We start from the raw sequence: 14388 nt of genomic DNA on the forward strand, positions 1-14388 counted from the left end.
ACGTAGGGACACTCACGTGTTGCGGCGGAAGGCCGCGTCTCCATCGCCTGGCCGACCGACTTTCGAAATTACTTTTCGATAAATCGCGCTGCGAGAAATTGCGTTTTTCAAGCTGCTTCGCGCGACAGGGTATCATTCCTCTCCTCCTCCCATATCCCGCTCGCGCCAGGGATTATAACTCGTTCCACGGTATTGTTGCCGACGCGCAGCGGGGGCGTTGTAATTCTCCTCGCGCCGGCGTTCCGGCGCGTCGACCGGGAAGATTCTCTTCTCTGCGTAACGTCTGATCTTACGTCCCGTTGGCACGCATCGGCGCGCTCGCGTGGGAAACTAGACAACAAAGCCCCCGTACTCGCGCCGCTGAGGCATTGCTCGATTCTCGTCTGATCTGAGAATTGTGCGCAAGTTACAGCAGCGGGAGAAAGACCGCGGGGGATAATTAGATTTTAACGTTGCTCGTGGGAGCCTCAGTAAGCTATTTCATACACTTATTCGAGAAATCATTCCGATTCGGGAAATTTTTCGAATTTCGGTATGATGCGCGTTTACCAAAAGTAAGCGCGAGGAAAGCGTAATCAGAGACAGAAGACATCTTTAAAATAAAATATAAACACACGCGATAAAGAAAAGAAGAGCTGCACGCAATGGAGTCTCCTCTGAATTTTCGCGACGCATCGGAGAGTATGAACAGTACCTCCAGCCGCATTCGCCGCGGTTGTCCGGCTTTACAAGTTCGATTAACGTGCAACGCGCCAGCGGATCGCGTCGCCAGGTAAACTTGCGGCGCGAGGGTCGAACGTTTAGCCGGCTCTGTCGCCGAACGGGGTGAGTGGCTGCTGCTCTGCTACCACCGGCTAAAGAGCACGCGGCTCTCTCAGGCAGCCGTTGGATGTAAGTTTATCCTCGGGAGATGAGAGCGGCGAATCCGGCGGATTTGTTTCGGGGACGAAGTCCCAATGTTACTCACCTAGTAGCCAGATCCCGATGAACGAAGTTCAGGTTCTCCAGATACCGCATGCCCGACGCGATCTGCGCCGCCATGTAGATGAGACAGTTGAAACTGAAACGACGACGGAAGTGGCGTGAGTTAGCCTGCGACGAAAGTTAAGGTATTCGCGAGAATCCCACCCGACCCGACCGCCGTCCTCGTCGTCGTCGGCGTGGGATTCCACCGCCCGCCCAGGTGCGGGTCGAGAGTACCGAGAGAGACAGAGAGAAAGAGAGAGAATCCAAGTGGCAGAGAGCTGTCTCCGAGCTTCAGCCGTGTCGCTCACGATTAATAAACGCGTCAAACTCGCGCCCCGGAGAAACTTATTGCGTGTTAACTCTCCGACTCGCGACGGCGCTTCGTCGGAAATGAAACCGAGCCCGGGCTCGTTAGAGACGATTGCGGTGCTACGGCAGCCCCGTAATCCCGAATACTTTAAGCCCCGGTAACGACGCGGCACGTCGCATTACGCACTCCGATGTAACTATATATAGACAAGCAGACGCACCTGTATGTATCACCAATACTCCACGAGGAGGCCCAATGAATAGCTGAACTTCTCTCTCTCTCTCTCTCTCTCTCTCGAGCTCGTAAAACCGATACCGCGGAGGGGGAGGGGGTACCGGTATTTTCACTCTCCCTTTCTCTCGTAAAAGAGTCGCAATGAGGTTGTAACAGAGTCATGGCGCTGTTACTCCGACTTCGAGACGGTGTTTCACGCTTCTGCATGAAATTGTTCGCGGCTTTATGTTCCTGAGCGAAATAACGTGGTAACGCGCGATCAGCCGGTGTGAAGTTGGCACTTCGATTGAGTACGATACATAAACTGTTCTAGAAGTAATCTCTTTTTAAACGCTAAAAGTGTGGTACTAACAGTGTTTGGTCAGCAGAACGATTTTCCTCGCGATTTGTCGTACACGAAAATTTCATGGAATTAAACAGTCTCTGATTACTACACTAAGCTTGCACCTTGAGAGAAAAATATCTATTCTTGGTGGGTATTAATAAGATACTAAATTATACTAGTATGTGAAATGTTTTTCAAAAGAGAAAACACACGTTTTCTTGAAAGCTCAGTTATTCATGAAAGCAACTGTTTCTTTTACTTATTATTAAACAGGAGAATTTCGCGATTTGAGCAAGTATGTTATTAGCATCCACCAAATAAGTACTTTTTCTCTCAATGCATATCAAAGAGTGTAAACTTGAATATTAAGATCGCGGATATTTTCTTCAAAAGAGGCCAAATTCCTATAAGCCATTGGCCCAGATTCATCAAGAAGTTTTGAAATCAAAAGTTTTGTAATCACGCAGACAAATAACCACTATAAATTATGGTCAAGAGGACCGTTTTTTAAATTAAACTTTATTATAATGCTAATGATAATAACTTGATGTGCATCTTATTGCTAGCAAGTTGGGGCCAAAGATAACTAAACAATAGTTGGATCAACTATTTTTTCTCTCAGCAGAGGGAAGCATCGACAATCTGTAACGTGTAGAGCACTTATCTCCGGGCGTATGCATTCGACGGTTTTTTATCGTTGTCACGAGGAAATCGGCAGACGAGCGCGCGCGCGAGCTGGAATTTATAATAGCTGTCAGCGCACTTCGGTAATTACCGTAAACACGGGATCGCAGATTCCTTGTGCGACATCGACGCTCGCGAGAGAGAACGAGGGAAACAGGGGGAAGAGAACCAATCGCTCTGTCGTCGTAATAAATAATACCCCGGCGGTCGGTCGCGGAGAACGAAAATTTTCATATTTCCCGTAACAGTAATATTGATTTTGAGCTTATGTACGGCTACGCTACTCTATGCGTAGCACGACGACTTTTTGCCGGTTTTATTTGCGAAGGGTACTCCAATTTGATATTTTTCGAAGATACTGTACGCTTTTATTTGGAAACGTTCAATTTCCGCGACGCGGTAGTTACACGAAACATCCTGCGCGCGTGCCGTTTTTTTCTTTTTTTCGTTCGGAAAAAAAACGACAGCGAATGTTTTAATAAACAGCGCCCGGGTCGCTCTATCAATGAAATAACAAGTTAGCAGAAAAATAATTGAAGGCAATATCGATTGTGTGCCCCATTCAAAAGGACAAAAACATTGGGAATTTAATGATTTCCAAACTCCTGCGAATATCTCTCTTTCCCGATCTTTTCTCTCGCCTGGAGATATTTATTAACGAGTACTCATTAATATCGAAATGAACGAGGGAGTTTCGAAGGAAAGAGTGAAAAAATTTAAGCATAATGAGGGAGAAAGGAGGAAGAGCTTACCCGCGTTAATTCACGTTAAGGATTAACGTTAAGCCACGTCATTAGCTGAACTCACCTAAGTGTCTTGACGCCAATCGGCATGGAATGCGCGTCCTCAGCAGTGATATGCGTCTTGAGGAACTGACAGAGATCCCCGTGTTCTAGGTATTCCATCACCACGCAGTACGGCTCCTCGCGATAACAGGCGCCCAGGACACGTGCGATATTGCGATCTTCCAGAGCGGCCAAGATCCTCACGTCCCTTTGGAAGTCCAACCTGTTCAATCGTGTCTCTTGTTGGTGAGTTGAGTCAAAATTATCGACACCAATGCGCATTACGATTGCGCGAAGCTTTCGTAACTACACTGCTCGAACTAACTGGGGTTCCGATCCTTGCATTTTCCTTTTCTTTGTTTCTCCGTCGTCATTGTCGCGTCAGGAATTGCGTCACGTTACAAAGACGATGAAGACGCGTTGCGTTTCGCAGCGAACGCAAGCGCAATTTTGATATGTTGATTGCGTTCTCTTGGATTGTACACAAAAGCTCAACTAATGATCGAATTATCAAAAAAAGTAACAATGGTCAGCAGAACGAATTTCCTCGCGATTTGTCGTACACGAAAATTTCATGGAAAATTTCGTGGAATTAAACGGTCTCTGATTACTATACTTGCATCTTGAGAGAAAAATATCTATTCTTAGTGGATATTAATATACTATGTAGTAGCAATATACTACTAGGTATTAATATACAATGTAGTATGTATAAATAAGTATTCCAGATTGTATCTTATTGGCTCTGTATTGGCTGTGCAATCGATCAATACTTCATGTTGTTGTTGTTATTCAATGGTTTTGGAGCCAGGTCCATTAACCAAATATTACTAATAAATCTTCTTCGATAAAACCGAATATTCCCATCAATACTTCATACGTAACTTAATGAGACGCGGTGGTGCAAAAACTTGAGTGATACTTGAATTAACACAGTAAATAAATGAGTACATTTGAGTTTTTTGCCTCTCCTTTCTCTCATTGATTTCCTGTTGATCATACAACTGATCTCTCAAATGCAATTAATCAATATTTCATACATAATTTAATGAGATATGCATCGTTATAGAACAGCCGGTGACCGTGCTGCAGTATTCAACATGTTAACACAATGACAAGTCTACCTTAAAAAAGGAGATATAAGTGCGAGAGACACGTGTGAAATATCAGGACGACGCGGAGTAAAATTCGATATCGCCGCGAAGAGTCGGCCGCCCGGGAGAGTCATCGACGTCCATCTCGCGATAATGACTCTCGTATCGCGCTGCACTTTCTGCATTCCGGCGTGGAGGCTCGTACGGACGTTGTTAACGGCGGCGGCATGGCATGGCGTCCGTTTCGTTGGATCGCCACAGCACTTCCGGATAAGGGAAGTTCGCGTAATCCCTACTCGCCGTTATTTGGATATATATACACACACACGCATACACTCACTCGTCGTACGTGGGCCATCGCGCCCGTTACTCCAGGCTTACTTACGATCGACTTGGTAATGGCAACTCCGCGCGTGATAGCTTAATGCGGTCGTTAACAAAAGTACAGGCCGGCCCGACGCCTATCGATTCGCCATAAACTGCGGATCCCGCGGTGCGTGCGATTGTCGCGCGCACGCCACTTCGGAGCAAGAGAGGAGAAGAGAGAGAGAGAAGTACGTTGTTGTCGTTAAGCGCTACATGCGAAATAGCCCGTTTAACGGTACCACTGACCCTAAGGCAGCTTAATGACGTCGCATTAGTCGAAAGTTCGCAATTCGCGGTTCAATTTCCCTCCTCTCCTTCTTCCCCTTGTTCCCTTTCTCGCCCTCTCTCTTTCTCTCATGGCACCGGCTTCGACAGCAGTTACACGGCCGACTGTTTCCGATTCCGCGATGATGACGGTGCCGCGAACGCGCAGTCGGAACTTCGATTTGCCGGGGCGATTGCGACTCGGGGATAGCACCCTTCAGGTGTTTCCGGTTATTCTGATCCGTGGTAGTAAGCTTACAGATACGGCGAGATATTGCCGCAGGTTACACGCGCGTATCGCGAAAGACTAATTGAGACTTCAGTCGTAATTATAATGCATTGAGTCCTTTCGCGAAAGACGAATCACGTTTGTCGTTGAATTTGACAGGAATAATTCTGCAAGAGCGCATAAGAGCGCACGGCGAAATCTCGTCATCGGTCACGTGGTCTTGGCAACGCGGGAGCGATCCATCTGCCGTCCGTCCAGGCGTGCGCTTCGAGTGAGCGCAAACCGGCGCGTTAGTTTGAATAAAGCGTCAGCGCCGTGGCGCGTGATACCAGGCCTGACGCATAAAATACACCTTATCTGCCGTCAACACGACGCGATGGCCGCTTCCCTTGTTTATAATCGTCCCCAGAGAGGACATCTCCGCGGATCGCAAAACGCGCGAGAGCAGGTGGACAAAGCATGCGTGCGTGCGACGAATCCTGCGCGCGGGAAAAGTGACACGCGACCCTCGATCGACCTATCGCCACTTCCCCGAGATGAGAGATAACTGATAAATAACGACCACCGTGTCTGACTGCACTAAGAGGAAAAGTAAGAAATAAAAAATGTCGAATATATATATAACACATTTACTCATATCAATATATAAAATATTTTTTTAAATAAAAAAAAATCTTCCTGAAATCTTAGCTTTTCATGAAAGCAAATGTTTATTTTATTTCTGAATAAAAAATGTAGATTTAAATTTGTTGTTGATATCTACCGCGAATAATTTTTTTCCAGATATTTTTTCTCTCATAGTTTTATCACTAATATAACATATCTTTCAAATAGAGAAATATATATTTTCTTAAAATATTCCTTAACTTTTTCGTGAAAGCAATTGCTTATTCTATTTTTCAATAAAATATTTAGATTTAAATGTGTGGTTGATACCTACCGCGAATAAATATTTTTTATTTCCTAGATATTTTTTCTCTCGGTGTGTGTATAGAACGTAATCTGTTTCATGCAACGAATTAAAATTTTAAAGCAAATTTTTGGACGAATTAAATTGTTTAAGGCAAAAGTAATTAAATGAAAATTTCAAACTACATGGAAAAGAAAGTTTGGATGAAACAATTTCTGGTAAATATCAACAATTCAGAGATTCCGATTGAAATGATCAGAATTCCGTTCAAGTTAGTCAGAAATCTTGACAATTGATTGAATTCGAAGAACTTCCGAGTCGTTTATACCTCACCAGAAATTGGTCCATCCAATCAGACTTTTCCGACCAAACTTTAAATTAAGATCAAACAAACTAGACAGCGGGCTATTTCTCATGTCTCGCGTGCGTAAAAGTGCGGCAGGGGGGGTGGGGGTGGTTCGCAGTCGTCTCGGAGCAGCAGCAGCTGCTCGCGGCGAGGGTGAGTCTCACGACGACGTCTGCAGTCACGAGACGCTATAAGTCATCCGCGCGATAGGGGACTTGTTGCGTGAGCCAGACACGTCGAGCTCTTTCGCGGGGATATCTTTCGGCGTATTCCGCGCGGGTAAAATACGGGGAGGCTACACCGCCGCCGCGCCCTAGCAGATTGCGGAATGAGTCGCGCGATTGTTTCCCCTCCGCGGACGTATTCTCGGGGGCACTCGGGGGCTCCAAGTTTTCACCGCAAAGGTATCGAGGCATCCCTATCACACCCCCTGATGCTGTTGTTCCAAGCACACACGACTTTGAGGCGAGCTGAGACCTCGGGAAGCCGAGGCCCAGAATTTAAACAAAAGCATTAACACGTTAACTGCTCGACGTTGTAATATTACTATAATAATAATAATATTATTATCATTATATTATGCGCTACAATATTATTATTATTGTAATAATATCGTTATAATACTGCCACATTCTATTAATTCATGTATAAATTCACTTCTCTCGTGTAACAAATGAAATTCTTAAACAGGCTCGAGGCTGGTTAAATTAATATTAAACTCAAAACTGATTAAATTGCATTTATTTACCGTATCTTTGGTAATAGGAACTTTAGTTGGTCATTGGAATAATCCATGAAAATTAACGCGCAGTGTTGGGCATCGGTCGATTTAAGTATTCTTCGACTAAAATAATCGGGAAATCAATAATCGAAACGAATTAATCGTCATATATGAAGTCACAAATAATCTCGTCGATTGGAATTAATTATTAATCAAACCTTGTTGTAATTGATTACACAGTGGTTAATAGCTGATCTCATTAATCGATGAAATTATTTGTAACTATACATGACGACGCGTACTTAAAATTACTTGTAAAATACAACGTAAACTGCGCTTTTTCCTTAACAATAAATAGCCGCAAAATTAATGGCATGCAAGCTTTGTCTTTAACAGTCCTCATGATTTTGCCACTATTTATCAACTATCAAGGGAAAAGAACAGTTTCCGGAACATTCTACAAGTATGCTCAAGCAACCTGAAGTGTTCTTTCGCAAATATAGTTTCATCTGGGGATGGTACGCAGGAATTTTCGTGCCATTCCTCGCTCCTGATGTCATAATCCAACATGGTCGCGGCGAGTGCCCAGGAGCCTTAATGCCCAACACTGTCAGCGCGGGGTCTGCGTGTCGATGATCAGTGATACCATGGAGAGACCCACGGGACGGGAGTCGATCATGCGAAAACTTGATTACTCCGCGGATCCTTGTCGCGACATTGGCGTCCGCCACGGAACGTCGCGTCGCGTCGTGACGCAATTCATCGCACTAAGGGGCGTACGCTAAATCAAGCGAATTGCTCGCTATTCTGACCCGCGTCTTGCCAGACGTCCGACAGATTACCGCACGAGATTGTCGACGAAATTTCTCTTGGAACTCGAGACGCGAAGAGGAGCGCGGGCCTCAGTGCCGGGTATATTCGATGGCGGGTCGTCGATTTTCGTCGCCGCTCATCGGAAGGAAGCTTTGTCATCTCCGTTACGAGGTGTCCCGCCCGTCCCGCGCGTCGGCTCTCGCACAGGAGAGCGCCGGAGAAGAGAGAGAGAGAGAGAAAGAGAGTCCCGAATCCCCGATACCCTATCTCTCCCGGTCATTGTATGCAAATCCGTTCCATTCGTGGAATCGAACTGGCCTTTTTCTGATGTCTGACGCGATAGCCGCGCGAACGATCGTCCGAGAACGGTATATCCGGACATTTCGCCGCCGCGGGGCTTCCTCTCCTCGGCGAGAACGCCGCGACGCGGGACGTCGCGCGCACCGCCGGGGAAACACGGCTCTCTTTCTCTCTTTCCTCTCTCTATCTCTTTCGGGCTTCAAATCCGATGTATCTCGTTGCCGGGAGAAACGCGGCCCCGGCCGACCGCGCATAATTTAGCCGCCCCCTCTTCGGCTGTCGCATTTTTGCGCACGTACATTCTGTCCTGTTCGTGGCCCGAATCTCGTTTTCGATCTCGCGGCGAGACGCGTTCTCCTGCTCCTCCTTCTCCTCTTCCTCTTCCTCCTTTTCACGACGATCTCGGCCACGAAGACGGTCGGGACAGCCGAACCGTCGAATGGTCGTAGCTATTCGGCTGTTTGAGTTGCGAATTTTTGCGAGAAATAGGCTGGAAGGGGAGACGCGTGGAAAAATTTCAATCGCGCGGCGCAGACGTAAGAGGTATTCGAGGAACGCGCCTTGTTTATTTCGGCAGACCCGGAGCATCGCGGATTGGGGGCCGTGATGGTTTCCGAAAAATTGCCAGCCGCCAATTACTGTGTCCGCAAAACGCGCCGACCGAATAGCTTTAACGCGTGGTATAACGAGGTTATTCGAGATTTTTTCACTTTATATATATTATTGATTTATTAATTATCGAGTATTCAATGTGGTGGGAACGATTACTGTCAAATCAGTCATTTGTCACTGTGACAGTTTTACGTTAATATGCATAAATGAATATGTCACGGTGATGAAATATATTACCGACTTAATTACACCGCGTGTTAAGGATATCCCGCTAATTAGTACATACCCTAGACATTAAGGTTAGCGCAAAAATATTACAAAAAAACGCAAACATTAAGACTCCAGCAGTGAGCGGATCAGCTGATCACATTCAGGAATGACCAAGAAAGTAACATTAATTGAATACTAGACCAATATAAGCAAAGTCAAATTGATCGATTCGCTTGGGAGTTTCACTGATTTCTCCTTTCTCTGCCGATTTTCCATTTTCCTCTGACTCTAATGAGTATAAGAAAGCCGAGATCGAACGTGCGTCTTCGTCCTTTATAACCGATCAACTTGTCGATTTGAATCGCGTTTTATTTCTTGTCGTTTTATCGGTTTCGTGCGCTCGCGAAGAAGCAACTCACGATCTGCCGGTCGACGTAAAATTGCGAGCGCACGTCTCCCCACGGCTGTAAAAGGTTTATCGTCGCGCACGTGGGGGGAGGATGGACAATGCCTCCAGAGGAGGAAGAGGCATGCACGCTCGATCGAGCGTCGCCGTAACGAAACAGAATGCAAATTGCGGCCGCCGTATAGACGTGTGTATACTCACTTTTCCTTCTCGCTGGCTTCCGGCAGTAAAAACTTGACGGCGACGAGTCGCTTGCCGAGGGTGGTCGTCGTGCCGTACTCCGGTATCCCTTCAGCTTCCGCCACGTACACCTTTATGAGCATAATTCGTTTGAATCGTGCGTGTACTACACGTGTCCACGCGCGTGGAGAGAAACCGCCGTCACAAGCGCGCGCGGCCGAGAGAGATAAATTCGCCGTAAATGAAAGCCGGATTCGCGCCGCAATTTTGCCGTTCACTTTAATGTATTATCTTGTTACTAGAGGAGCTTACGAAGGTTCGTTGTTGAAATTGCCGACTCAAAAGACGAATTCAGACGCGGAATTAGACAAATGTCTGCAAGTGGTGGAAATGACGCGGGCAGATACTTGGATTGAACGTGTGTCTATCTTGTTACTATTCATAGTTAACTATTACTATCAATATTATCAGTAATTAGTGCTATTAATTTGTACTACTAATAGTATTAGTAAGTTGAGTATTGTTAATAGTAACTATTAAAGTCAAATAACAATCCGACCAATTTTCTTTTGCAAGCCCCTGATAATAATTTTCTTAATTACGCAACGAAGGAGAACGCGGCCATGAGAATGTTTCGTTCGCAGAGTCGCAAATGATAACACGCTGCGTGCTCTCCAGCGGACTTTCTCCGCGCACTTTTTCTCGAAATTGTCTCTCAACATCTTCTTCTTCGCGAAAAGTAAGAGACGAGGTTCCCTCTTGCACGCGACACGATAAAATTTAATTAAACATAAGCTAAGACACTCCCGCGCGCCATCTTCTCTCATATTATTGCCCCGAGAGCGGACAGGAGAAAGGGAGAGCTCGTCCAGTCGTCTCGCAATTTTATCCACTTCAAGTAATACCGGATAAGGCAGTATATTCTTTTCATTAACTCGCGCCACGTGAAAATATAGTTCGCTCTAGGGATGAAGAAGGAGAAGCCCGTTGGTTCCGCGACGGTGAACGGAAAAAACCATTTGTTGGATTAACCAGAATATATCTGGTGAGATATGAACGAAGCAGAATTCCGGAATCCTGTTTGAGTTAACAGATCTCTGGTCGACCACAGCTTGGGACAGAATTCTGGAATTTTGTTTCGTTCGCATCTCCTTGGGTGTCATTCCAACCGAATTTCTTTCTCCATATATGTAGGTAGCGTGGATTCTCGTCGCCGGAAGTATGGGATGACCGGTCATCGACGTATGCATCGTGCATCCTCTCGCGATATTACGCGCACAAACAAGCCGGAGCTTCCCGACGGCATTCTTGCTTCTCTCCGTCCGTCGCGGCGAGAAAGACACACGGATTTCGCGTGTCAGTCGAAGATCGACGTGTGCGATCGCGGGAGTTCGTGGGAAGTCACGTATACGTGTCTGTGTGTGTGTGTGTGTGTGCATGCGGGGTGCAATCTGAACGAACGAATGTACGTACGTTCCGACGAGGCCGGGCGTCGTCATTAACGATGCGCCGCTGTCGTGGCGCGCGGGACGGACGGGAAACAAAGGGGAATTATTAGCCGCTCTAACGCATCCTAAACTGATTATCCTCGACGACCCCGACGAGGCGCCATTGTGCCGCCGAAGAATAACGCGCCCCGGGCACTTCGTTAATCGACGTATTGTTGCGCATCCGGCGCGCCCTGAATTGCCGGTGCGCGCTGTGTGCGGCCAACAAACGGATTGATTTCGCGAGATCACCGTCCCGACGCAGCAGAGGAAACGAGGACGCGCCCCGCGCGCGTCAATTCGAACGAGCGTGGGAGCCAGCGCGGCTTGCGAGCGTGTGCATAGGTGCGCGCGATCGCAGCGCTGTTGATAAATTAATTGTTATAACGATGGTAACCGAGTTTCCTGGCTCTCTCTCTCTCTCTCTCCCTCTCTCTCATGTTGTGCATCGCGGAATATCGCGTCCCACGGCTCCGAGGGAAACGCGCAACCCTTTGAGCCTGTACGTGTGTGCATCTCGCCGGTGTGACTCGAGCTGACTTCATGTATTAAGGGCACAAATTGAGCTTCCCAGGTTGAGAAAGCAATTTTTGGGAATTTATATAAAGAAGCTACTGAAGAAATATGTCTTGAATTCTATACGTGTAAGTAATATTTGCGTTTGAACAAAACGATTTATAATTAATTTGGGCGCGAAAATGATGTCGCAGCATTTCTGGTTTGACATGCTTTACGTTTGTGCAATAGTTTGTTCAATCAGGAAAGCGCAATCAGTTTTTTTGTAAAATAGTGTTACAGTTATAGGTTTTCAGGCTGGAATTTTTATTTTAAAACAACTGAATTTTTTGTCTAATTTTAGAGAAGAAACTAGAATTTCTTGTTGAAATTTGCTCTTGTTTTATTTTATATAAGAAATTTTGGAATATAAAATTATTTCACGAAAAATAAAAATAAATTCTGTGTTCCAATGTAGGTATATTATTTAGTCACATGTATAAGATTCAAACATATTCATTGAGTAGTTTTCTTTAAATCAATGAGTTGCATTTATTAACCGTATTTTCGGTGATTGGAACTTATGTTAAGCGTGGGAATGATTAACGGGGAAGTTAGCGCGTTAATAAGAAGCGTGTCATGAAACTAGCAATGAGAGCCTATTCTGGTCTTTCCGAGACGAATCTACTTTAGCGTAGAATATTAATAACGCGGGCTATTCTTGGCGCGGTTCGCGCGGTTGAAATATCGTTGACACTAACTGCGATCGATTAGCGGTAACGGCGGCGTGTCGAGGTCTGTTCGGTACGGCGAGTCTAATTGAAAACATATAGACACGCGCACACACTCGTTTCACGGGCGCAATAATAATGTCATTACCGTTCCGAACGCCCCCTCGGCGAGCTTGGAGAGCATGCGGAGGCGATGCCGTGGGAAGAGCGGTACGCTGGTCTGCTCCAGACGTCTCTTCAGGGCCGAGAGTACCTCCTGTTGAGTCGGCGACTGTAACACACGAAAGCGCAAATGCATTTGTGCGGCTTGGCCGACGATAATCGACGATCTACGATCACGCTAAGTCGCGCGCACCGGGGCGCATCGCGCGGCTATCTCGCGGGATCTACTACCACGGCGTCGTTCGACCGACAACGGCCGACAACTGGCTGGCTGGCTGGTCGGTCAGCTCACCCTTCGATCCTCCTCGCGAATTTCCGAGCGCGAGAGGAGGCCATACGGCGAGACAAGTTTCGCGATCTTAGCGAACGTTCGCTCGTGAACCGTCCTGTCTCGATTCTCGAAGAGACCGACAGACTGAGATGTGGGATGTTAGATAAGACATAGTCGCGCTATTCTCATCGCGAGAGGTACCTTCCCGCTCATCGTAGATTGGTATCTCAGGTGAAATAATATAAAATGGTCGCGCAGCGTGCCGAGTTCTTCGCGGGAGACTTCTTTGCGGAAGTGCTGTCGCGGCGCAATGACATGGTGAGAAGTATGGACGAATGTTAGTTGGTGTTGTGCATGCCTTGAAGATACAGTTATGATTCGCAAATAGCGTGTTGGTCGCGAGAAAAAGATGGTTGATTTCATGCTGATCATAGGTAGAATTTTAGTCGCCTGTTAATAGTTGTTAGTTAAAATTTGTCTCATGTGAGATATTCAAATTTATATTCAGAGCCAGATCCAAGATTTTCAGCTGAATTATGATATACGTGACATTTATATCTGTAATCGTGTGACATCCAAAACGACGCGCCGTTTTCATCTGGATCGGTCACAGGGATGAGTATCGCTCCATGGCGACGTGACGCGACGTTTCGGCCGGAAACATTGACAGTCTCGCCCTCGCGGTTGAGAGCGAGAGTGGAGGGAAGGACAGCCGCGGAGGACGCGGACACCACGCGTACCCATCCGGGCGATCATCCTCCTCGTTCCCGGATAACGGTGAATCCGCGAACGCGCGGAGGAAGGATGATTGGCGTCGCTGCGAAGCGTCAAGGCCAGACCTGACGCGCGACACGGGGGTGAAATGTTTTGACTGTTTCGAGTGGTGCTGTCGGATGTCAATCACGCACAGACGTCTCGACGTGGAGACGGGCACTTTCGAATCTGGAGCGTCCCGCTTGCAGCATTGTGCTCGGATCAATCTCGACTCCACGGCAACCGTACGCAAGTCGCGATACACCAGATGTGTCTATCCACGGGACACACGTGTATCCCCGGCCGCGGAGAAAGGACTCACTCGACGGTGAAGAAGCTGTTCGCATTCATGGCTTCAGCTGCGGGGGAGGGACGCATCGATCGTAGGGTGACGGGACAGAACGCGGGCGCTTATCAAGTGTGTTCCTCCCTTACATTCGCCGACAAGGCCGCGCTGAAATCTCAATCCGCGGAAAAACGAGGCGTGGGGAGGGAGACAGAGAACGGAAGAAAATCGACGGGAAAAAGGGCGAATGAAGGGAGCGACCCTGTCGCTGTCGTGTGAGTAACAAGCGAGACAGAGGTCGCGTTTGCAAAAATCGCAATAAAAGTCGTTGCCGACGCCTGTTTTGGTTTCGCATTAGCGACATACACGAAAAACTGAGACTGAGAGACTGAAAGACTAAGAGACAGAGAGAGAGAGAGAGAGAGAGAGAGAGAGAGAGAGAGAGAGA

The 14388-nt window shown here is 47.0% G+C and overlaps 1 protein-coding gene and 1 long non-coding RNA gene across 4 annotated transcripts in view; one reads left to right on the plus strand and one right to left on the minus strand.

Annotated features, from left to right (window-relative positions):
* Positions 1-14388, plus strand: part of LOC116848222 — a 68071-nt gene that overhangs the window by 21643 nt on the left and 32040 nt on the right. Inside the window, exon 4 of the long non-coding RNA XR_004378931.1 lies at positions 3416-3550. This is a non-coding gene — a long non-coding RNA (uncharacterized LOC116848222). The remainder of the gene's footprint in view (positions 1-3415; positions 3551-14388) is intronic.
* The window catches only part of LOC116848221 (discoidin domain-containing receptor 2-like), a 254478-nt gene that overhangs the window by 18979 nt on the left and 221111 nt on the right, over positions 1-14388 (minus strand). For all 3 annotated transcript variants that reach the window (XM_032824095.1, XM_032824097.1, XM_032824096.1), the window contains 4 exons: positions 12617-12739; positions 9777-9886; positions 3327-3527; positions 968-1060 (listed from right to left, as the gene is read on the minus strand). In XM_032824095.1, the coding sequence (XP_032679986.1) occupies positions 968-1060; positions 3327-3527; positions 9777-9886; positions 12617-12739 (527 nt within the window). The remainder of the gene's footprint in view (positions 1-967; positions 1061-3326; positions 3528-9776; positions 9887-12616; positions 12740-14388) is intronic.

This window comes from Odontomachus brunneus, unplaced genomic scaffold, assembly GCF_010583005.1.
Source record: "Odontomachus brunneus isolate Ranch 3 - 2012 unplaced genomic scaffold, Obru_v1 Obru_scaffold_091, whole genome shotgun sequence".
Classification (NCBI taxonomy): domain Eukaryota; kingdom Metazoa; phylum Arthropoda; class Insecta; order Hymenoptera; family Formicidae; genus Odontomachus; species Odontomachus brunneus.